The sequence below is a fragment of the Bufo gargarizans genome, chromosome 1, assembly GCF_014858855.1.
Source record: "Bufo gargarizans isolate SCDJY-AF-19 chromosome 1, ASM1485885v1, whole genome shotgun sequence".
Lineage (NCBI taxonomy): Eukaryota > Metazoa > Chordata > Amphibia > Anura > Bufonidae > Bufo > Bufo gargarizans.
Window position 1 is genome coordinate 549,485,812 of NC_058080.1, and position 25,235 is coordinate 549,511,046.

Here is a 25,235-nt window from a genome sequence, read left to right on the forward strand (position 1 = left end):
GCCCAGTGACGTCACGACTAGTATCACTGGCCTGGGCGGAGCTAAGCTCTGTTCACTTGAATGGAGCTTAGCCCGCCCAGGCAAGTTCATACTAGTTGTGACATCACTAGGCCAGCAGTAAACAGTGAGAAGGCCGCAGTGCTGCTGGAGCGCTGCCTTCTCAAATAGCTGATCGGCGGGTGTCCCGGGTGTCGGACCCCCGCCGATTAGATGCCGATGATTTATCCTCTGGATAGATCATCAGTTTAAACAAACTGCAGAACCCCTTTAATTAGAAAAAGTTCAAACAAATGTGATCTGATTATCTCATAAAAGCAGTTATTACGGTGGCCACTGCAGGAGTCTGGAGCAGATATGCTGAATATCACATTTTGCATTATTTATTTGAAAGCCTGCAGCATCTAGCCTTGTCAATCACAGATGTCTGCATCGTGGCAATAAGAAATGCGGCTCAGTAACAAGCAATAGGATAAGCGCAGAAACACTACAGTTAATAAGCTTTAGGTGCAGGGTGCAAGCACTGCAGATTGCTGTGAAAAGACAACTCACGCTGGTATGACGAAAATATGGGTTGTCTAACTTGGGAGCGTACTTGTCAAACTAAAAAGGAAGAGAAACAATAGCAAAATGGGTACAGGGTAGAAAACAAGGCAGCATCATTTATGTTTAGCCTATATTAGCTGCCAACAGTGTCAGATTTACACTAATCCAATTTATATCCACCATAGACTTTAGCCCATCTCCCGAATAATCAACTTTGAAAGGGCTTTGTGGGGTTTAAAGCTTTGGAGAACATTTATTTGACCCACTACTATTAAAAGATACCCTTAAAAAACAATACAGCACATGGTTCCCCTCCACCTTACGGAAAACATTATATTGCATAAAAACATTAGGCAAACAGGTAATGTCCATGAAAAAAAAAAAATGTATAAATGAAAATAAATCATTAAAATTCACCAATTCCCTTTCAGCCACTTTAAGTTCGAAACCACAAGTGAACTATGGAGCTGTTGAACAATTGTCTGGTCTATATGTAGCTGGCAAAATTTGTAAGGAAAAAGGCCAATGTGACAATTATAAAAGTCAGTACACCTGCTGTGAAAGGAAGTGTTAATGTTGGTAAATCACCTCCAAGACCAGACATGTGCAGAAACAAAAGTATACATTTCAGATGGACCAAAATTTCCTCAGCAATAAGCAAGTGGAAAGGGAGGGAAGTGGGGTGTGGACTTAAGTGCTCTACTTATCCTCACATTTCGAGCTGGGGTACGCACCATGCTGGGTGCATTTGGCGGCATGAGCTGCGTCGGGGGCAAGCTGGATGTGAAGGGGGTAAATGTGTGCTGGTGCGTGTGTTGGTGCGTGTGTTGGTGCTGGTGAAATTCTGCCCTCAGTAGTGGCACAGAGCTGAGGGGGGCACCGGCCCGGTCCGAGGTCTGAACCAGAAAGCGATTATTCAGCTCCTGCCTGAGTAGTTCATGATCTATAAGAGACAGAAAGACAAAAAAACACAGAGGCCCATCGGCCCATCAGTTTCCCCAAAGTAATAATAGGAAAAAGCGCAGATATTCACCTGGCATTCCCTGTTTCTGCAGGTCATGCTGTGGTGGTTTTCTACGTGAGGACTCATTGGTGGAGGTAAGAGAGATGCCTGTGACAAAGTACCAATCAGAATCCCCGAATGAGGCTGGCAATACATGATTGGTTGGTTGAATGATATCAACAGGCTGGTATCTAAAGACAAGAAAGAACACCATGAGTCATCTCAGGAGAAAACACAACGGGGCTTTTTATAAAGCAGTATAACAAGCCACACTCATCTAACTGCAACCCTCTTCCCAAATACTGGCCTGGTCAGTGCAGTTTCCAGTTTAAGATACTATTCCCTAGCCAGTGTAAAAAACATGACGTGAGCTAAAATTACATACATTTACAGTGCTAGCGATAAATAGCAAGAAGCTATGAGACTTGAGATTCAAAAATAACAAAAACACCAGTATTTTTTTGTGAACACATTGCTTAATTCATAAACATGCAAAGTAAAACATTCATCACCCACCACTCGGTATTATACTGTGCTTCTGTATCTTACAGCTAATTGTACCTGACATTACTGACCAGTATTAATGCTTGATTTGGATGGTGCCACCTAACCGCAACTTTTGAGTTCTTTATATTAGTTTTAATAACATTAGTTTTATTTTTAATGAATTATGCAAACGTAATAGTTTTACTAAGTTCAAGGCACTTTAGGAAACAAAAACAAAAAAATTATTCATGGGACATTGTAATCTAGCATTACTGGACTGTGTGGAAAACAGAAACTTGTTTAGATTTAGAAAATTAGTCAAACTGTGATATCTTATAGTACAGGCATGCTCAACCTGCGGCCCTCCAGCTGTTGTAAAACTACAACTCCCACAATGCCCTGCTGTAGGCTGATAGCTGTAGGGGCATGCTGGGAGTTGTAGTTTTGTAACAGCTGGAGGGCCGCAGGTTGAGCATGCCTATTATAGTATAAAGGCCCCATGCCCAGACTATTCCAGGGATCTACCACCTGATCCTTTTGTTCTCCAGGAAATAAGCTGCTGCCGGCCAACTTTCTCCTCACACATGCTCAGCCAAGCATGTACGTAGAGTCAGGAGAGATCACAGTGGGCTGAATGTATGGGCACCCTAAGATTGATTAGTTAAAGGGGTTGGCCACTTTCACATATCCAATGAAAATATCTGCCAGAGTTCACCGGATATGGCATTGCTGGATTCTACAGTTCATTGCCGGATCCCCATTGACTATAATGGGATCTGGCTGCATTCTGGCATAAATGTCAGAACAGCTGGCCGGATCAGACATGCTGGAGATGTGAAAGTAGACTTTACTTTATTTTATCGGTATTACTAGTAGGCTAGTTATTTTTATTACAGTGTTATACACAGCATTAGTCATTAGTAGTTCAGCGCTAGCTTCTTTCTTAAAGAAAGCCACCCACTTGTTAGTACAGTCTTCTCCACGACATTACTGCCAACGAAGGGCAAGTGACCAAATTAATCCATCAGCAGCCAACACTGAAAAATACTGGCATAGGCAAGTATACCGCATGCTAGGGGCCACCGATGGACACCTCGAGTCACATGCCCTTAAATTAGCAGTCACGTTACACTATATTAAGGCTAAGGCTTGAGCCAAAACTAGTCACTGATGATGCTATTATGCCTTGAATAAACGTCTCCTCATATCGTCAAGAATGTGAGTGCCGGTCGTTCTTCGCTATACAATATATTAAGTGACTGATAATGCTGTGTACAGCATATTAATGAACATAAGTGACCAACCCTTTAAGGGGACATGCACCAAATAGTGACTTTCTGACAATCACAGACACACAAAGCAACCAAACACCTATGGGGCCCGTTAAAGTACTTCAACTTGAGGCAGAAAATAAGGAAAATAAAACAGTGCCATGTCATATATTTCTAGTAATATGGAGCACAAAGGGGTTTGATTGCTTTACAATGTGCTGCAGCCCTTTTCTGGAAATTAGATCTGAGCCAATATAAACTTTGGTCAAGTTTCTCTCTATTTTGTATTACTTGATCATTTTAGCTGGAGTTCCCTTTCAAGAAAACAATTTCCTGTAGTTAATTTTAGTAACTAACTTTTGCACAAGGCATTTTAAGTCATAAGTTGGTACAATAGTGCTTTTTATTTTTTGTAAGTTTGGTGACTATTAAGTTTGTCGCTCAGGGACACAAATATCCATAATGATATATTACTCACGTTACCAGAGAAAGCTGACCTGCAGCTGCAACTTTAAAGAAAAGGCCCCTTTATACTACCAAAGCATCGGCCAGATCACCGCTAGTAAGCATTCGTAGGAAAGCTCGTTAGATATGATCTGCCAGTGTAAAGTTGCCGCAGATTGAGCGATTCACTGGTTCATCGGGTATTCATTGGTTAAATTGGATCTTTCATGCCGTCTCCTGAATCATTGTTTGCCGACAGCAGATTGCACTGTCTAAACAGCCTTTGCTGCTGGCAAACAATGATACTGTATGGGGATAAACAATGGCATTAGAGATAGCTCCTCCCCATACTGTGGAGGGGATCACCGCATATAAATACAGCGGTCTCCTTCACTGACAAGCAGGTGCATGTTTTAGGAAGAAAGGGGCTGTTGAGCAGTGTAAAGGGGCCTTAACACTACACTGGTCATGGTGATACAGTTTATAAGCTGTAAAAGAATGAGTGATGGGACGGATTAATAGTACCGAGTGGGAGCTTAGTAGCTGCAGTTACATCATGTAATTCAGTGCATCAATCACATGCTGTAGTTTATAGTTAACCTGGCGATGTTTAAATTCATTGTTTTGGGAAATAGGTCTTGTATTAACATGGCAGAGAGAAAGTGTGGCCTTGTTCCCTATAGTTGCAAAATTCAGCTTTGCTTATCTAAATCGTAGAAAATAAATGGGCAATAAGGCAACATTTTCTCAGATACCAAAGAGGCCCACAGAGAACAGGCACCTTAGAAACTTTCTTAACAAGTCTCAACATACAATGCAGTCACACACCAGTACTACACTTACCCGAATATCCAGCTCCAGCAGGGTGGCCAGGAATTACAAGGCCATTAGTTGGTAAAGATGGTGGTGGTGGCAGTGAAGGAGGGGTAGCAAACATGGCCGGATGGTGCTGGTTTTGAGATCTGATAGCAAAGTGCGAGGTAGCAAGATTAGGTATGGAGAGCGGCAGACCCGGTCCAGCAGGGTGATGAGAAGGTATCTGGGGGGAAGACTGAATGTGCTTGGGGAGGCTGATACTTGCTGCACTGCTAGCACTACTGCTCCGGCTGCATGGTGGGTGACAAGAGAGCAGGAAAAATAATTAGCATTCACAGTGTATTAATTGGCATCATCAAATTCAATTTTCATCTTCACAAGGATATTTGTGATTTTCCATAAATGTACATATATGAAACTTTCCAAAGAAAGCACATGTTGTTTGCGTCAATTTAGTGATTTTGTTTCTCCATATCATTACCTGATACAGTTGAGCTGCTGATGAACAGGATAACCGAGGTGTGAAGGAATATGATTCGGAGTTCGGAGTTCAGGTGGTAATAACTGAGGCTGAGACAAAGGTCGAGACTGTGGACGAGGTTGGGGTTGTGGCGTAAGTCGTGGTGGAGCAGGAGCAACAAGAGTTGACTCTTTCTTTACTAGAGGGCTTGCTCGGGTACTAGAGGCTGGCGTGGATGAGGCAGAAGTGACAATAGCAGCAGGAGGAGGTTGCGGACTATGCACAGGAGGAATATATGGAACCTCAGTGTTCAGTTCTCGGCTGCGCTCCAGCCCAGATACTTTAGGTAGACAAGTCGTTTGGGACTCTGCTTTGTCATTCAAAAGTGCACCTAAAAACATCAGTATAGCATAGTTAATGGCACAAACTTATGAGAAAAGAATTAGCATTTAAACACTAAGGTACAAAAGTGCTGAGAACTATACATGTGCATCATTGTCAAGCATGCTACAATCAATAGTGAAATTAGTTAAAGATAAAAACATGAACTATATCATAAATGAAATGACACATTATGAACATTCAGGTTCAAGTGATCCATTATTACAAGTTATGCATTATTACAGATCATAATCCCAGTGGTCCGGCAGTCTGCTGTGCAGATACTGTGAGGACCACTGCACTATGCAAATCATCTAAAATAGATCGAGAGACGCTGGCATACCACAACAAACGCTGGCAGAACAGTGTACCTGACCTGCTAGAAGCATTAGAATTGCCAACCTAAAGGCAAATTCATTGGTGACGGGTTATAAATGGGTTATGTTAAAAATTTAGTAACACATGAAAATCTTAAAAATATTCACCAAATAAGTGAAAATTTGATCTATGCTTCTAACTGGCCTCTTAAGGTAAATGATCTGGAATGGTGTTTTCAACAGGCCAAATTCTTTGCCCCCTCTGGGAGATAAATGCATTTAAACCTATGTACCTCTATAAACGGAAATAAACATGCATGCGCTGCTGTCCTAAGTATGCCTGTTTATGGGGAGTTGGGGTGACGGAGAGCAGTCTTTGGATTAGACTGAAGTTTTTATGGGAAAAAAAACAGGCAAACGGGGGGGAAAAAAAAAAATCTGTCAAAGCAAATAGACTAGTATCTGGACAAATAAATAACATCTACACCCTTACAACAGCTGTCATCGCCAATTCCTTGACTGCTTGTCCGGTGCCTTCACTGCCAAGGGATGAAGCGAAACAGACACTCGCCAGCTTTAATACTATACATGGGCCTGCTGATGTTAGCTATAAGACCAGCATAGGCCCAGCAAGTTCTAAAGCACAAGCAAGGAGGTCTGAACACTGACTCAATATTCAATATTATGATAGATTTGGCACAACTAAGGCTACTTTCACACAGATCCGTCATGGATCTGCACAGACTGATCCGTTCAGATAATACAACCGCCCGCATCCGTTCAAAATGGATCTGTTTGTATTATCTGTAACATAGCCAAGACGGATCCGTCTTGAACACCATTGAAAGTCAATGGGGGGGCGGATCAGTTTTCTATTGTGCCATATTGTGTCAGTGGAAACGGATCCGTTTGGCTTCGCTTCGTCAAGCGGACAGAAAAACGCTGCAGGCAGCGTTTTGGTTTCAGCCTCCAGAGCAGAATGGAGACTGATCGGAGGCAAACTGATGCATTCTGAACGGATCCTTATCCATTCAGAATGCATTAAGGCAAAACTGATCCGTTTTGGACCGATTGTGCCCTGAATGGATCTCACAAACGGAAAGCAAAAACGCCATTGTGAAAGTAGCCTAAGAATGGCGCAACACAAGCAAATATAACTGGAGTGGAAGTATTCACCCCAATCAATGCAAACAACTGATGTGACAAAATCTACAAAAATAACATAGCAGCCAATGCAAACAAATTTGCTTAAGCCTATCATTTTGTGCGTTTTACACAGAGGTCTCTGGTTACTACAGGAGTGGCTCCTTGGAAGCCACTAAGACTCTTAAAGGGGTATCGTCCTACTCATTCATTCATGGAGGAGAGCGGAATACCTGTCAAACACGTCAACTAAAGAAGTGTGGGATTACAGAAAAAGCGTAGCCTGCTGTACTACGCTGTTTCCACAACCCCCATCCACTTCTATGAGAGTTATGGAAACCGTGTAAGCACAACCCCCTCGGCTGTTTTTGTAACACCGCAACCTCTGGACCCCGCATGAGACATGTATTCCAATCATAGCCACGAATGGCTGAGATGGAAAGATGAACATCCCTTTAACTTAAATGTATTGGGCGTGTTTAAAGCTCATGCAATCCCGAAGGAGCAGGTCGGGTGCCTGGCTGTCAGAGACCGAACCAGTTTACAACCATTTTTTTTCCTTTTCCAGCCTACATGGTGCTCAGCGATTGCTATACAATTAATAAAGGAACCAGCTATGCCACAAATACCGATAAAATAAAGAACAAAAGCTTTACCTGCTAAAGTTCCTTCTGATCCAGCAGTGCAGGTCAAGTTCCCATAGGATGATATCATGTCCATCGTTGACATGACCGCCTAGCCAATCGCTAGCCTCAGCAGTCACATGCTCTTCATGCGCACCTAACCACCAAAGTCAGAGATTGACTGGGGGGGGTGTCACATGAATGATGGACACAATATGATCACATCATTGGGGAATGGATTCAAAGCACTGGAACAGAGGAACTTAGCAGGTAACGTTTTTTTTTCTTGTTTTATAGGTCTGTCTACTATACAGATAATTTTAAAAACTGTTGGACAACCCCCTTTATGAACCTTCAAGACTGGTCATTAAGGGGGTTATCCAAGACTATTAAAATCCCCCCATATGACCGGGCCCCTCACAATGAATATACTTACCTTGCTCCCCGCACCACTGCTTCTCCCCGTGGTTAAAAACATTCGGTGTCGGGTGGGGTTGGGGGGGGGGGGGGGGGGGGGGGGAGAGCAGCCAATGGCAGGCGGGGACAAGCCTCATTAGCATTGCGGGTGATGCTAGGGAGGCTCGTCCCTGTCACCCCCTGCCATTGGCCGCTCCCCCCCCCCTTCCAGACACCAGATCTTTTCATCCACGCACGGGGAGAAGCTGCAGCAGTGGTGCAGTGATCAGCAGTGGAGAGGGGGGTTGTTATTTTATAGTCTTGGATAACCCCCAATAAATATTTTACTGCTTACTGCTGCTGTAGGACATACAGAATATTCGACTGTGGGATGTTAAGAGCAGGGGCATAGCTATAGGGGAAGCAGCTCCTTTGGGGCCCAAACTCGGAAAGGATTAAAAGATTTTATTGTCAGGGCTCCTAAACAGTATTATAAAATCACATTATATAAAGCGATACTGTAGGAAACGGACGGAGCTGCTTCCTACCCTCATCTGAAAGAGTGATCTAGACTAGCCAGAGGAGTGGGGGGGATGCATGGGAGGAGGGTGTTGTAAAGAGGTTGCTGAGGGGTAGAGGTCCCATTCAAAAATGTCCTGTGGGGCCCAGTCATTTCTAGTCATGCCACTGGTTAGGAGAAAGAAACAGTAGGTATGTTATCTTCACCTCATGAGCTATGCATCAGGGTTGGCCTACCCTGATTCTCAGCACATGAAGATTGACACTGTTTAGAAAGAGTACAGTCAGTTCCTATCCTCTCAAGGCTACCTAACCTTGCATACTCCACTGAGCATTTCAGAAGACAACCTCCAACCCCCACAGAGACACCAGGGATTCAGCACCTGCGGTGTGAGCCTGATGGCCAGGACAAGATCCAGACAGAGATAAATTGATGGAGGCAGCTAAGCAGCACGTCAGAGGAAAGAGAAGATGCTCTAGGGTAGCTGGAACATCTGAGAATGTGTATATATCTCTCTCCATACCTTGAAAGCCTATGACAGCCTGAGCCACAGGAGAACTTGTCTGACAGCTACATACAGGGATTTATCCCTGCCAGGGTGATGGGCATTAGATTAAGTATATTGAGGAAATCTGGCTCTTTCAACTAGATCTGATCCACAGAAGTAAACAATTCATAAAATGCGTTTCTGCAGAGCTCAGGAGACTCTAAATCATTAACCTTATTACAACAGCGGCATCCTAGCAATCCACAACGCTCCTGCTAGCTAGGTTAAATGATGTGCCGCTATTGATAATTTGTAGCCATCACAGGACTGCAGCCGGGCAATCAATCCAGTAGTGAAGGGGTTATCAGCTGCTTGTAAAACAGAGGGGGAAACTGAATAAACCACAAGGCGATGTACAGAATGAGCAGGGCTCGCCGGCTGTCACTTACTATTCATATTGATTGTAATCTAGCCCTCTGAGTGAGTTATTAATCACAGCAATTAAATCATGAACACGGCCCTGGTGCACATATTGAGCTCCTACCAACAGATCGATATCAGCAAACCTCCTGAAGCAATTACTGTTCACTGTAATGCGGCTGCCTATTATTTAGGGCATAGCTGCTATAGGAATATACAGGTTTCGGGTGATGCTGAACAGATTTTTTAAGGCTACTTTCACACTCGCGTCTGGTGCGGATCCGTCACGGATCTGCACCGATAATACAACCGCATGTATCGGGGGGGGGAATCCATTTTCTATTGTGCCATATTGTGTCAGTGAAAATGGGTCCTGACACACAATATAAGTCAATGGGGACGGATCCGTTTTCACTGACACAATAGAAAATGGATCCCCCCCCCCCCGTTTTGGTGTCCACCTCCAGAGTGGAATAGAGGCGGAACGAAGGCAAACTGATGCAAGCGGATCCTTTTCCAATCAGAATGCATTAGGGCAAAACTGATCAGTTTTGGACCGCTTGTGAGAGCCCTGAAAGTAGCCCAATTCAGCTCTGTGTAACAATTCACAGGGCTGAATTTTTTGTCCGGGCGATGCTCGGAATATTTGCCAGGTTGCTCAGGATCTCCAACGGTCGAGAATCGGCTAAACAAAAAGCAACCTTTTTTGTCTGGACTATGCCCTGCATATTTGCCGGGTTGCAGTTGGATCACCGCTGGACCCCATTATAGTTAATGGGGTTGTCAGGCATTCAGGTAGCATCTGGCAATGCTGGATCCAGGGAGCTATGGCAGGGTGCTAGTGTAAAATTACCCTAAAATATGACGTTTTGTCCTCTGGTGTCAAATTGAAACAAGTCAAAAACATGAACAAAAATTTTCAAGGTAGCTATTTTCTAAACTGTGTATGGTCCACATTGAAATATATACATATGACTGAAAGCATCCATTTAATTTTCGCTAATTTTATTACAAGAACGTCATACTAAAAGACTTCTCACGCTGTTTAGGCTCTCCATAAGGAGATATTGTATTCTATGAATACTACATGGACTACATACGGTGGCCCTGCAGGTCTCCTCATAAAATTACCTGCTGCCTATGGCTTTCCATGTTCTGGAAAGACTTGGTGAGGGTGGCGTAAAATGCAGAATGTGACTAGAAAATGGATTTAGACTTTTCTACACCAAAAAGGGGAGTAAGGTGAATGAAAGTACCCCCTCCCTGTGTCTGTCTTAATTCTGGGACAAAGTGGAGATATTAAGAGTGCATGGCCTGTGGTAAATATTGCACAGTTCTATGATGCCATCCTTACATTAAGTGCACTGGTACATGAAAGCATTTAAAGGGTTTGTAAAAGTTCTTAACAACATGGCCGCTCTCTTCCAGTAACTGCACCATGCTGTACCTGGTGCTGCAGTTGAACTACATGAAGTGAATGAGACATAGTTGGAATGTCAGACATAACCTGTGTACAGATTTAGCATAGTTTTTTTCAGATTTTTTGGGGAATTCAAATTCAATGAAAGCAGCTTATATATAGTTAATGCATTTTAGAACCACCTAGAACCAGGGATGGCGAACCTTTTACAAACCAATTGCCCAAACTGTAACCCAAAACCCACTTATTTATCGCAAAGTGTCAACACAGCAATTTAACCTGAATACTACAGTCTAGTATAGCATATCTTCCATGTATTTTATTATTTTGCTATAATAGCCTGCCTACATTCAGTGCTCCGCCTGTGCTGTTCATAGTGCGCCCTGCACTGATGAATGGCAGGAGAAGTCTAAGGCATATTGGTACAGCACAGACTTTTTCCAGGGTGCGGGTGCCCAGAGAGAGGGCTCGGAGTGCCACCTCTGGCACCAGTGCCATAGGTTCGCCAACACTGACCTAGACCATATGGAACTTCAAAACCTCCTAGAAACCTGCAAAATGCATGATAGTTGGGAGATGAGGCTAAGTCTACAATTAGTTATCTTGTTGGTCTATATCATCTGCGCATCATAGGCAGATGATCGGGTCAATTACGTAGTAGTAGTAGTAGTATCTGTCCTTTCTCTACTTTCTGATCCACTGCATCAAAAAAATCCCGAACGTATAGTAGCACCGGGGCGGATTGGCCATAGGCCTTACAGGGATATTTTCCAGTGAGCTAATGCCCATGGGGACGCCCCAAGACCCACTCTCTCCTGCTGGCTGGGTATAATGAGCTCTCAGCGGTATGTACCCAGCCAACGACAGCACATGTCCCCCTGAATTCAGTTGCTGTGGCCGGCATCTCACCTCCTAAGCCCCCTACTCCACATGTTAATGAAAGAGGACTGGAGGAGGAGGACAGAAAATTGCAGCTATAAATGTCCACCACAAAGGGACAGCTTTTGGGGCAATATATTGTGCAGCACTGTGGTATATGGTTCTGCTGGGACTGTATTTTATACTATGGTATTGCTGACCCTGCCTACTTGTGTTTGCCAGGCCTTCTGTCAATTTGGACTTCCCTAGAACACAGGGCCACACCAAGTCTGTCCCCGAGTAGCACTCTCTGGGGTCAGTATCATAAAAGTACTGTACTTTTCTGGTGTAAAAACAAAACAAAAAAACCCACAAATTTTGTGGCAAGTACCTTTCTGCATGGCAACTGACGTTTTAAGGCACCCTAGCTACTTTAGAAAAAGGAGTGTGGGCACGGCTAGCTATGTTAAATTCTTTTCACTCCAGATTTATAACAGCGTCTTTTTTTGAAAGGTTAAAAAATGAAAATAAAATAAAAGTGTAAACTCATTCCAGTAAGCAGATGGTGAAACACTGGAATAGCTTTTCTAGACAAAAGCGTATGGTTTAAAGATGTGCCACATTTACTGGACAATGAGAGACATTTATTAAGCTAATTAGGTCATTATTGTGGCGTAAAAAAAAGTTGCACATTATGGCCCATGCCACAATTAGTGACTTTTTAGACATCTCCCCTCTTTTCTGAAGCCAGAAAGGGGTGGGGCTTATCAGTAGTGGGCATAGACTTGCATTTCTGATGCACAGCAGGGCAGAGATGTGCCTAATTTGTCGAGGCATCTGCCTCTTAATAAGACGCCACTCACGCCAGTGCAGGGAGATCAAGACTAGTGGATGGAAGCCAGAATTGATATATCTCCTTCAATATGATGACATCTGATAAATCTGCAGACTCAAGCAAAAATTTCTGAAGTTAACTTCATAATAAATCCCTCTGAAATGTCTACAACACTTGTTAGTTTACTTATCAGAGGAGGAGAACGTAAACGGGATATGTTGCAGACGTAACGTAAAAGAGTGGGGGGATGAAAGATCGTAGTTACGTCCTCCATACACTTTCCATCGGCTTGTGTAAAGAAAGACCTTTTAAACAAGCTGCCCTTTGATTCGGAAATGATCGCTAGTGCTGAACAAATTGTAAAGACTATGGTTACGACTAGCCATAGGACAGACTGTATAAGTTAATGTACAGCAATGATCCTATATCTATTGTCATGATCTTCTCTCTGCATATATTTCAGCATCCTAAAAGGCATTTTGTGATTAAAAATTGTTTATTGAAGATACATTTCCAGCTGAATTAAAAAGAATACATAAAGACTAGCTGCTTTTTAGCAAAGACATTATTCCATCAAGCGTCCACACAACCGATACATGCACGCCAAAATTCGGAACAATTAGGAACGGCTGTGGACTGTGGTTATAACAAAATAAATAAAAAAAACACACATTCTTGAGACTCCAACAGAATACAATTCTATACGTCCATCTATAGGGAAATGGGGGATGGGAGCAATCGGTGTTAACTGATCAGTCGGTAACATTATACTTTGATCATTCTGTGTCTACTGAGGAAGAGCATGAAAATGCAAGACAAATGTGACCATACTGAGGGTTTGCAACCTGAAAACCAAGAGGAGATGAGCTACCAGTTGCTAATTAAGACCCTTGATTTGTATGGCAAGTGTCCCATACATCCTGTTCCCATGGCAACGCAGTCTAGCAGTGCAAGCAGCCAAGAGGGTTTAACCTCTTCATTACTATACAGCACTACATGAATGCATGTGAACGTCTGCCATCATACATGAGCCAAATGATAATACATACTCTTTTTTTTCCCCATTTTTGCATTCTGCCTTGAAAAGGGCAAGTATTCAGATCAATTTCAAGACCTATCAAACACTAGAGAGCATTCACCGCAGCATAATGCGCAGGCGGCCATATTTTGAAGGACTGCATTCTGCAAGGGAAGCAGGAGAATTTAGGGTGCCTTCACACGTGTAATCAGCTGAATGGGATTTCTGCACGCTCCATTCAATGACAAACATTCAGATGAATGGAACTGATTATCGGTCGCAGGAAATTGTGCAAGAAATTCTACCACGTGTGACCTGCTAAGAGCAGATGGGTGGTTATTTCAGCAGAGGTGGGTTGTCTTTGCACTCCATCAACAGATTTGGGGCATACTCTGCTGTGTGGGAGGGTGGCTAACGAATTTCAATCAAGATGTCTTTACATAGTAATGAATGATACTACTGACTGATCAAGAAGAGTGGTGCCACCAAAAACAACCAATCAGATTTAACCAAGCGAATGCCACTGGTTTTTATTTCAGGTTTGCTGGACGACCAATAACGTAAGGCAGGTATGCTCAACCTGGGGCGCTCCAGCTGTTGCAAAAATACAACCCCCAGCATGCCTGGAAAGCCTAGATAGTATGGCATGCTGGGAGTTGTAGTTTTGTAACAGCTGGAGGGCCGCAGGTTGGGCATGCCTGATGTAAGGGATATGGTCATATACTACTAAGGCTAACAGAAGCATGCGGGGTAATATTTAACTACTGGACTGAAGAGACGATCATCCCCTGGGCTTTGAAGCAATGTCCTTTCATAAGCAGAGCAAGGTTTGGCACTTCGGAAAACAACACTAATCTGAAAATCAATAAGGTTCCTGCTGCCCGGGATACTGCAGAGGCGGATTAGCATTGCTCATCATTCTCTTATTGACCAATTCTCACAGACAAGGAAGGAGAGGGGCTCGGAGCTTAAGGCACAGATGGCTCTAAGAGATAGCAATAAGTTTAAAGCAGGCATGCTCAACCTGCGGCCCTCCAGCTGTTGCAAAACTACAACTCCCATCATTCCCAAACAGCCTACAGAAGAGTATGGTGGGAGTTGTAGTTTTACAACAGCTGGAGGGCGCAGGTTAAGCATCCCTGGTTTAAAGCAACAAAAAAAGCGTACCAGAATCTGAATGCAGAGCCCTAATAGTACCGCCTTACCCTACATCACAGAGGTGCACGCATGCACATCTTTACACCTTAGTATTCTGGCCAAAGGAGATTATTAGGAGTTAAAACCAGTGCAGACTGCAGCATTCATATGCAGGCGGCGCTGGTTTCTTCATTTACTTCAATCTTTCCTTGGAGCATTTGTGAAGCTTGATAAATACTTTACAAACACTGGGGTTTCATTCACCAAGTGTTCACGAGCTTTTATTTTTAAACGCTGTGTATAAGCAGATAGAGCAGGAACTGCAGTTTCCAATAGTGCTGGTTGTCTCAGGTCTCATGCACTCTCCCATTGGTAGGTCATACCCATATTGTGGACCACAAATAGCGGAAGGTACAGAACCCCATGGAAGCACTACAGAGTGTGTCCGTGGGGTTTCTCTATGTGTCTCCGCAGTGCGGACGGATCATGGACCCATTCAAGTTGAACGGGTCTGGATCAGTCTGCGGCAGCGACACCGATGTTGCCTGTGCATTGGAGACTACAATTTGCAGTCTCCAATGCATGGAACAGCCGAGCAACGGCCGTGTGAATGAGGCCGGAAAAGGAATTTTGAGCACGTGGATGAGCTGATCATTCCTAAGATAGCTCACATATTGCTTACATACATACCAACATGTTACCAGATTTTCATATGCTAGCAGCAATGTCCCCATAGCATAAAATTCACACTAGCCTACGATCAGTAAAACTAGCACTCATTTGAATGCTTGTTCTCTGAAACAGGGAAGCGAGCAGCCGACAAAGGAGCAAACACTTGTCTGTTGGCTGAATAGATCTTTTGCGCATAAAAAAAAAACCTGATCAGAACATTAACCATTTAGGCAGAGGAAGTATTGTCGACATAATATCCAGCATATTAGATGAGGGGGGCAGGAGCAATTACATTAAAGAGGTTGTCCAGGTTCAGAGGTGAAACCGGACATGCCCATAATTTCACCCAGGCAGCCGCCCTGATGTTAGCATCGGAGCATTTCATGCTCTGATGCGGTTCCTTGCCCTGCGCTGGATCGTGCACGGCACAGGCTCTGTTGTTTACGATGTCACCTGATCTCATGGGCGTGCTTTAGCGTTGCCCTAGCCGTTTTACAGGCTAAGGCAGCGCTAAAGCCCGCCTATCAGTGCCAGTGACGTCACTAGGCTTCCTGGAAGCCCCATGGAGAGCCCGGTACGTCACTGGAACTCCGGAAAATGCCTTTGCACTGCGTGATTTAGCGCAGGGTAAAAGAGAGCATAGGAGCATAAACTGCTCTGATGCTCAAGTCAGAGGGGCTGCCTGGGTGAAAATGGAGGTATGTCCGGGTACCCGGACAACCCCTTTAACGATAGGTAATTCAACCTGATCAAATGGCATATAGTTGTTCAGCTCTTTTTATGGGCCTCATGCACAACTATTTTGGTTCCACATTTTTTGCTCGGATGCAGACCCATCAATTTCAACAGGGCCAGAAAAACAATACAGACAGAACATTGTGTAGTTTGCATCTTTATTTTTTTGCTTCAGTAGGACATTTCCAAAGAAAGCATGGCCAGTATCCATGTTTTGAGGATCCATGGTTTGTGGAACGCAAAACGCATACGGTCGTGTGCATGAGGCCTTATTCGGATGATCTAGGAAGAGACTGCACCAAAGAGGGTGGAACTGCTCCTTCCATAGGTCCTACCAGTTTAATAAGTTCAAAGAATTGTTTGACCCCAGGATCAATGCCTGACCTGTAGAGCAGATACAACACAAACAGACGGTGTCCTCTGTGGCGGGCTGTGGGCTACAAGGACATGTTCAGTCCACTGATCATATGACCATTTATTTCACAATCATAGCCTCCCCCTAACAAATGTAACCTCCCACGCTGTCATCTACAGCATTAGCCACTATTCATATTATTCAAAAACGTTTCAAAGCTGACATTTACTATTATCTTGCATATGTTAAAATAAGCTATTTTTCACTAAATAGTTCTTAAAAATGAATTGAATTGAGATGTGCTTACCTGTGGATGCAGCTGGAGAGAAGAGGATCTCAGAGCCAACATTGGAGCACTAGGAAAAAGAAGAGCAAGTGGTTACATTAATGATCATGCAATTAATCCAATTCATTTATAGGTTTCATACGGTTAAATATAAGACTAGAATAAAATTCACGCTTCAATCATTCACGTTTCCTTTGTTTAAAAAAAAAAAAAAAAAACAGGCTGTTCTGTGCAGCCGCTGTTTTATTGCTGGCCTCAAGGGTGCAACATTGAGCTGTCGAACAGCCCACAATTAGCAACGGTGAAATATTAAACTGATGGGAGTTGTTTTACAACATTGTGTATATTGTGCTACAGCTCCCCAACCACAACACAGAACGCAAGGTAAACAGATACAGATGATTAATTATATGCCGCCATACACTTCCATGTTCAGCTCGGAGCTTAATCACAAGACCCGTTAATAGGAATAAATGGCACACTGGGTTGACCATGTATTAGTTAAGCATAAAAGCTTGATAATGCATTGCAGAGAGGTTACTAGAAATGTACTTCGATGATTGCAAGGTAAGTTGACACAGTCAATGGATTTCTGAAAGACAACTTTTTAAGGCCTACGGTAAGTACAGTGATTAATGTCCTATAATTATTGTTCAGATTTGCCAGTTTAACATGAAAATACGGATCGATAATATGGAATACCTATAATCATCCGCGTTTCATTTATGCACTCTCTCCTCCCTACCGACAAGTCTTTCCACACTTGAGTTGAAAAATGGTGCATCAATAGCAAACAAAGTAAATTCCTTTAAAAAAAAGCAGCATTTTTTTCCCCAGAAACAATGAACGAAAGATGAATCACATTTCAAAATCTTTCACCCTGTAGTTAGGCACGTTTTCCCATCTGAACTTTCCAGAAGATTCAGCTTTAATGATAAACAAGAAGTCATATTAAAGGAGTTGTCCAGGCTTCACTAAATGATGGCCTATCTAAAGAACTGGCGATCACCAGCTGAATTGGGAGGGGGGGGGAACAGACCCAGAAAGCCTGCTGATCAGCTCCGTCATATGTTGGGCAAAGCTAAACAGCTCTGTCAGCCTTACAGTGGACCTCATTCATCTCCGCTTCCTTAGAAGTAAATGGTGACCGCGTGGTGCCCTACAAGGTTGGCAGTTGTGCAGTTTCACTCAGTAAAGCCCAGACCAGCCCTTAAAATGTAAAGTGCATATATGTATTAATGCTATACAGTCAGTACAAGCTCATTTTCCATTGCATGAAACTGGCTTGACTGTACTTCAGCATACCCCGTTTTTCTACTAGGCCAAAGTTGCAGTTAGTACCCGATACTTTTTTGGTGCCACATCCAAAGAGCTTCCAAGCCAGCCAACCTGGTACCATGAATGTCACATGATCACACTGCCAACTACTGACTGGCCTGAGAGAAATGTCATTGCACTGCTACCAGCTAGATTGAGCGGGTACCATATCCATGGTGGAAAACCAACTACCTTGTAGCAAAACTGAGCAGAGACGGCAGAAAATTGACAATATACATCCTGTTCAAATAAAGTGACAGACAAACTCATCAGTGGTAGTAGGAAGGTCCTAATTGTTTCAGACAGCAAAAGCAATGCTAGGAAACATTCTAAGTCTACTTTCACACTGGCGTTTTGGCTTTCCGTTTGCGAGATCTGTTTAGGGCTCTCACAAGCAGTCCAAAATGGATCAGTCTGCATTCTAATGCATTCTGAATGGAAAAGGACTGGTGTCCGTCTGATGAAACTGAGCCAAACAGATCCGTCCTGGCACACAATGTAAGTCAATGGGGACAGATCCGTTTTCTATGACAATCTGGCACAATAGAAAACGGATCCGTCCGCCGTTGACTTTTAATGGTGTTCAAGACGGATCCGTCTTGGCTATGCTAAAGATAATACAAACGAATCCGTTCAGAACGGATGAAGACTGTCGTATTATCTGAACGGATCCGTCCATGACGGATCTGCACAAAACGCAAGTGCGAAAGTAGCTTTACTGCTGGGTATATTGCAGAGTCAATCAAATTTCCCTGAAGACTGTGGTCATTAGTTTGCTCTTCAGGGCTTGGCTTCAATCAGCTGAAGTCAATGAGTAAACAAGGGTACCAACCGAATACCAGATAGAACTTGGCAAAGGCCAATTTCCCATTAGCGTATTCAGAGCGAGACATAGGATGCATTTGTCAGAGGTATTTCCCATCCTGAATGCTGCTCCTATGACATGGAACCAAGGCATTATAATGAATTATGAGGCTGAGAGTTCCTGCCCATTCTCAACTCTAATGAACTGTACTCGCATAACAACGTCAGTACAAATCAGAGTTCAGGTCAGGCAGGAACACACAGCATTATAAATCATTATAATGCTGTGGGTCCATGTCATAGGAGCAGCATTCAGAACAGGCAATACCTCTGACACACTGAATGTATTTCTTGCACTGAATACACTTGTGTGAAATTGGCCAAAGACTAAAAACTTTTTATAGTAATCTTGGCAGAGCCTCAAGACTTATCAGGGACAGTACTGAATATGGAGTGAAAATTAGGCACGGAAGCAGAAGACGATATAGCAGATCTTTGGCAATACAACTAAAGCTCTTAGAACCATATATAAAATAGTTATTTAGAAGATGTTTCATTATGGATACCCTGCGATCACAACCCGCAATTAATACATTTCTTAACATACAAGTATTCAGACCCTTTACTCAGTACTTAGCTGCAGCACTTTTGCAGTATTCTTGGGGGATGATGCCACAAGGTTTGCACACCCGGGTTTGGAGATTTTCTGCAATTCTTCTCTGCAGATACTCTAAAGCTCCATCAGGTTGGACGAGAGCCATTTGTGGAAAGCTATTTTCAAGTCTCTCCAGAGAAGTTCGATTTGGTTTAAGTCATGGCACCTGCTGGGCCACTCAAGGACATTCACAAAGTTGTCCCTAAGCCACTCCTGTGTTGTCTTGGCCGAGTGGTTAGGGTCTGGTTGGAAGGTAAACCTTCTGTCCAGTCTGACGTCAAGAGCACTCTGGATCAGGATTTCATTAAGAATATCTCTGTACTTTGCTCCATTCAGCTTTCCCTCCACCCTGACCAGTCTCCCTGTCTCAGCCGCAGGAAAAACAAAAAAAAAAAAAAACATGATGTCACCACCATGCTTTACTGTAGGGATGGTATTGGGCAGGCACACTAAGAATTGAGGCCAAAGTTTAATCTTGGTTTCATCAGAGGAGAATCTTGTTTCTCACAATTTGATGGTCCTTTAGGAGTTGTTTTGCAAACTACAGGCAAGTTTTCATGTGTCTTTTACTTAGAGGCTTGTTTCTGGCCACTCTGCCATAAATCCCAGATTGGTAGAGTATTGCAGTGATGGTTGACCTTCTGGAAGCTTCTCCCAATCTGCACACAGGATCTTTGGAGCTCAGCCAGAGTGACCACTGGGTTTTTGATCACCTCTCTTACCAAGGCCCTTCTCCCCTGATTACTTTAGGGCGTTATGGGGGGTCATTGTGTTCTAGGGAACTTTCAGAGGAAGAGAAATTTGTTGTACCCTTGCATTGGGAGCTGGGAGACCTTATATAGACGGATGTATCTTTCCAAATCATGTCAAGCTGAATTTACGGCAAGTGGACTTCAATCAAGGTGTAGAAACATCTCAAAGATGATCAAGAGAAATGAGAGGCCCCCAGTGCAAAGTTTCAATTATCACAGCAAAGAGCATGCGAAATTGCAGTTTTTAAAGAAATTCTATAATTCAGTTTTCACGTTGTCATTAAAGAGTAATGAGTGCAGATTGATGGGGGGAAAGCTTGATTTTTATTTTTTTTATTTAAGCAAACGGCCTCAACATAAGAAAAATTGAAAGGGTCTGAAGGTTTTTGGGATGCATTGTAAATCCAATACTGTTGGAGACCTAAGACATACAATACTTTTTTCAAAGTATCTGTAAGTTCCATTTACACAAAACACACACTGATCATGTGTAAATGATTTCTTCACTACAGCCAGTGTTTGTTGGCACAACATCACTATGTTGCTTTCAATTGATCTTCTCTGAACTACAGGATACCATATGTATCATCCAAATGTGGAAAATAAATGCACAAGAAAAATAGTAGACGTGTACAACAGTCTAGATCACTGATCTAGATCTTTCAGAGGCCTCCCACAGACAACTGGTGGACAGATTTGACAGATTCTATACAGGAGTATTCCTTTTGCTTCAGTATTTTCTGCAAATGTGTTAAGTTCTTGCATTTTCCCTGAGCATGAAGAAAAACTGAACACCACTCAACATCTAGCAATTATCAGTGAAAAACGCATTGCATCTGGATGTCTTCCGTCCGTTTTTCACACAGCCTTGGCTCCATAGAAATGAATGGAGCTGTGTGAAAAACGGATTACGTACAGTTTATAGACCATGCTCCGATTTTTCCTGAAAGCAAAGGTGGTCATTGAAAAGCAATGTTTGTGTGAGTAGACCCGTTGAAATGAATCAGGATACAGTCTGGATGATGTCCATTTGCAAAACAGATCCAGATGGAAAACTTACTCGTGTGAAAGGCCTTACAGTCAACATTGTAATTTACCAACAGAACGACCATAATGCATCCTGATTGTAATAGGCAAGAACCATGTAGAATTATAGTGAGTGCTAAAAGAAAGTTTTGCAGCCATGACATCCATTATGGTAACATTTTAGATAATTCCAGCAGGAATTAAAAAAATAAAAATAAAAAATACTGTATAAACCCGCAAAGTATTATTTAATGTTTCAGCTAATTTACACAGTTCAGTGAAAAGGAGATTTTTCTGAGCCACATGCACCAATTAATATTACTGCTCAGACGTCTCTAGTGACCTTATGACATATAGCAGCTGTCACGTTCAATCACGGCGGTCTGTCTCCTGCCTGTACAAATTAACACCCTAACCGTGCCACATGGGAGAAGATTAATCACAGGGGGCAAGTCTTTGTATGCAGCTTGTCTATACAATCACTGAGCTGAGACACCAACAAAAGAGCTGGCTGCAGAGGAGCTATGTGAGGCCAAACAAAAGAACCATAGAATATGGTTTAAATAAGGATTCAGGCAATACTTTCATAAGGTTTGGTATAAATCAAAATACACTACTGAAAAAAAGTCCAATATATCCAATAAATTTGTTACCAAGGCTGCTATTCTTTAGGACATCCTAATATATTGGAAGATATAGCAACCATTAACATTTCAAAGCTCACATTAGAGAGTGCTGTCAGGGCTGACGCCCAAGAAAATGTACCAAGTCATTTTCCTGAAGTGTTAAGCCTGTATTAGGCCTAGCGATGATACAGGCAATTGTCGGGATGGAAGTGTTCCCTCCTGGCAATCACCTGCTCGCGAGCGGAGGAGACCGCTGCTATTACACGCAGCAATTTCCTCCGCAGCATGGGGAGGAATGATCGTTCGTCCCCATGATGTATAGTGATTTGCCAGCAGCAGATAGCTATTATACACCACGATCTGCCGCCTGCAAATCTTGATCTTTTAGCATGCTGAAAGATCACTATTGCCCAAAGAATGAGAATTTGCTCGTTCATCGGGTTATAAGCAGAAGTATTACACTGCCAGTGTAATACACCCTTTTAGAGGGGAGTGTGGAGCCATGTTATTCTGACTGGCATTTCAGAGTCTATTTGGTGAATGGAAATATAACTGAACTTTAAAAAAGCAGCCCATTTTAAAAAAGCTCTTCTGGTGCAAACCCTTAAAAAGACAATGGGGGAGATTTATCAAAACTGGTGTAAAGGAAAACAGGCTTAGTTACCCCTAGCAACCAAACAAATTCAGCAAAATTAATGGTGGAATCTGATTGGTTGCTATGGGAAGCTAAGCCAGTTTTCCTTTACACCAGTTTGACAAATTTCTCCCAATGTGACTGTCATAAAGCCACAGAGAAATAAATACTAATGCACTGCAGTATACAGATCCTTCTATACAAAGGGGGTCATTTATCAAACTGGTGTAAAGTACAATTGGCTTAGATGCCCATAGCAACCAATCAGTAATTCTCCTTTCATTTTCCAAAGGAGCTGTCCAAAATGAAAGGTGGAATCTGATTGGTTGCTATGGGTAACTAAGACTCATAGTTTCCATCATCCTAAAGTGCCTATAGCACAAAACATCTGATATAAAGTGAAAGCCTCATTTTAAACTGACCCCAAGGATACTTTTCTCATTGCTTGTCCCAGGACACACAATAAAAGATGTTTTGAAAGATCAGAGTTAGAAGGAAATGTGCAGGATCCATTACAGAAGGGTCCAAATCCAGCACTGGCCCTTTTCCCACAGCTTATCCCAAGTTCAGTTTAAGCCCTGACATCTTTCCAGCTCTTGCCCTCGGTATTTATATGCACAAGATTATCCTTTTCTTCCTTCTGCAAAATGTCACCAATTTAGTTTAGCCTGGGGGCCCATTGAAAGTTTTACCTCTAATTCGGGGAAAGGCATTTTTCAAGCTGTTACCACTTAACTGTACTGATACAGTCACTCAGGAGACTCAATATTGTTTACACATCCTGCTCGGTGGAATAAAGTAGTCTTGCCAGAACTCTGCCTGAGCTGTGAAGGAGACGTTTGCTCTCTGTTTTATGAGATTTCCTCAATTTGTGGCTGTCTCAACGGTCGTAAAAACAGCTGTAAATCAAAAGAGCTCCACAAAATTGCAATAACAAGCATAGAACTGTGCTGCGTGGAGCATAACTGCAGGCAGCAGGAGGTGGAAGGCAGCGGCTGATTTAATACCAGGTGCGAGAAATTCTTGGCAGTGCTGGTCGAGGTGCAGCGTTAGTGATGTATGCCCGTGGAGGAATCCGTGCCAGTGAGAAAAGGATGGGGCCTTGTCTCAGCATCCAAAACACCATGCCTATACTGCCGCCCATCACAGTAAGGTCTTGTTTCATCGGCCTGTGCACAGCTAGTCGTAGACAAATACCTGAGAAAGTCACAGCACTGTTTAAGGCATTAGCAAGAATTGTGCGCAGTGCCTCAGAAGACGATTAACGGAGCAGCGCTCTTGGCCTTGGACTGAAAAGCTTTAGCAGACTTCCATCCGTATTGGTTTGGTATTTTGCTAAAGATCCTCATATGCTGAATTGTCATCCAGACAAATCATCCTCCTTTATTACCTGGCAGCTTCCTTCTACATGTGGGCATTATTGTGTAAATCACTTAACATTTTGGGGGGTACTATGTCTCCTTATGCACAGTGCCTTAGTTGGCGTTAGGAGACTTACAGACCATACATGCTCAAGAATTCTGGGAAGGGATGCAAATGAGCCCTTAGCAAGCTCCGCCTCTTATGCCACCAGATGCAAGTCAGCTTTCCTATAAGTCAATGTTCAACACTTTAAACAGGCCTTGAGACATGACTTGGATAAGCCAGCACCTCATCTGAACAGACATTTGGAAAGACATGCGGATTACACAATGGTTTTTCCACACAGATTCTAAAAGGCAGAAAAACCGCAGCGTTTTACAATACCAGCACAGTGGATGAGATCAGACAAATCTCATGTACACCAAGCTTTTTTTGTTCCATGCAGAAATTGACCTGCTACGTATTTTTTTAAATCTGCAGCATTTTGATTCTTTTTACTGTTCTCTGGTATGAGTTTCACCTTTTCCAATAAAAACATGAGATTTATGGTAAAACTGCATCAAATCTTCACAAAAAATCTGCAAGTAAGGCCCCATGCACACGGCCGTGTTTCACGGCCGTGTGCGGGCCGTGGAACCGCGGCCTGGATCCCTCCTGAGAGCAGGAGCGCACGGAGTCACTGGTTGCTATGACGCCGTGTGCTCCCTGCTGCCGGCACAGTACAGTAATACACTGGTATAGATCATACCAGTGTATCACTGTATTGCGGCGGCAGCAGGGAGCGCACGGCGTCATAGCAACCAGTGACGCCGTGCGCTCCTGCTCTCAGGAGGGATCCAGGCCGCGGTTCCACGGCCCGCACGCGGCTGTGAAACACGGCCGTGTGCATGGGGCCTAACACATGCAGTTTTTGGTGCAGAAACGCAGAGAAATCCACACAGAAATTTGTGCAGAATTTCTGTAATACAGACCTACTACTGTGTTTTCAAGTAACCAAATATTCAAGTCAGCATGGAGCTGGAAATTGGGGTAAAAAAAAAAAAAAAAAAAACAATAAAATAAGATTTTGTCGATTAACATAAAAACTGGATAAACTATATTAAGCAAAGATGTGCTACTGCGCAACTTCTACTAAACAGTTGTGCAGGTGACAATTCCCCAGGTCTGCCATGCAGGAGCCATCAGCTTTGGATTCTGAGGGAGCTCCTGCAGGGCAGTTCAGCAGGCAGGGAATTTGCCCACAATTTACAAGAACATTATAAAAAGTCTATTCATGCAACTCTCTAAATATAAATCTTTTCAAGTGTCTTCAGCCAGATCGTCTCAATCACATGCTGAAAATAAATATTTGCTAAAGGCAGCAGAATTGGGGTATGAAGGGTGCGTGGAAGCACTGTTTCGTACAGATGGCTCAGCTACCCCTTGTTGTGCTA

At 43.1% G+C, this 25,235-nt stretch overlaps 1 protein-coding gene across 16 annotated transcripts in view; it reads right to left on the reverse strand.

The window, feature by feature from the left end:
- The window catches only part of FBRSL1 (fibrosin like 1), a 545,433-nt gene that overhangs the window by 25,846 nt on the left and 494,352 nt on the right, over window positions 1–25,235 (reverse strand). For 14 of the 16 annotated variants that reach the window (XM_044275611.1, XM_044275609.1, XM_044275605.1 and 11 more), the window contains 5 exons: window positions 16,648–16,696; window positions 5,045–5,414; window positions 4,591–4,853; window positions 1,257–1,486; window positions 550–600 (listed from right to left, as the gene is read on the reverse strand). In XM_044275611.1, coding sequence (XP_044131546.1) covers window positions 550–600; window positions 1,257–1,486; window positions 4,591–4,853; window positions 5,045–5,414; window positions 16,648–16,696 — 963 coding nt within the window. Of the gene's footprint in view, window positions 1–549; window positions 601–1,256; window positions 1,487–1,576; window positions 1,738–4,590; window positions 4,854–5,044; window positions 5,415–16,647; window positions 16,697–25,235 lie in introns of all 16 variants that reach the window. The other 2 variants (XM_044275607.1, XM_044275608.1) reach the window with 2 other exon arrangements.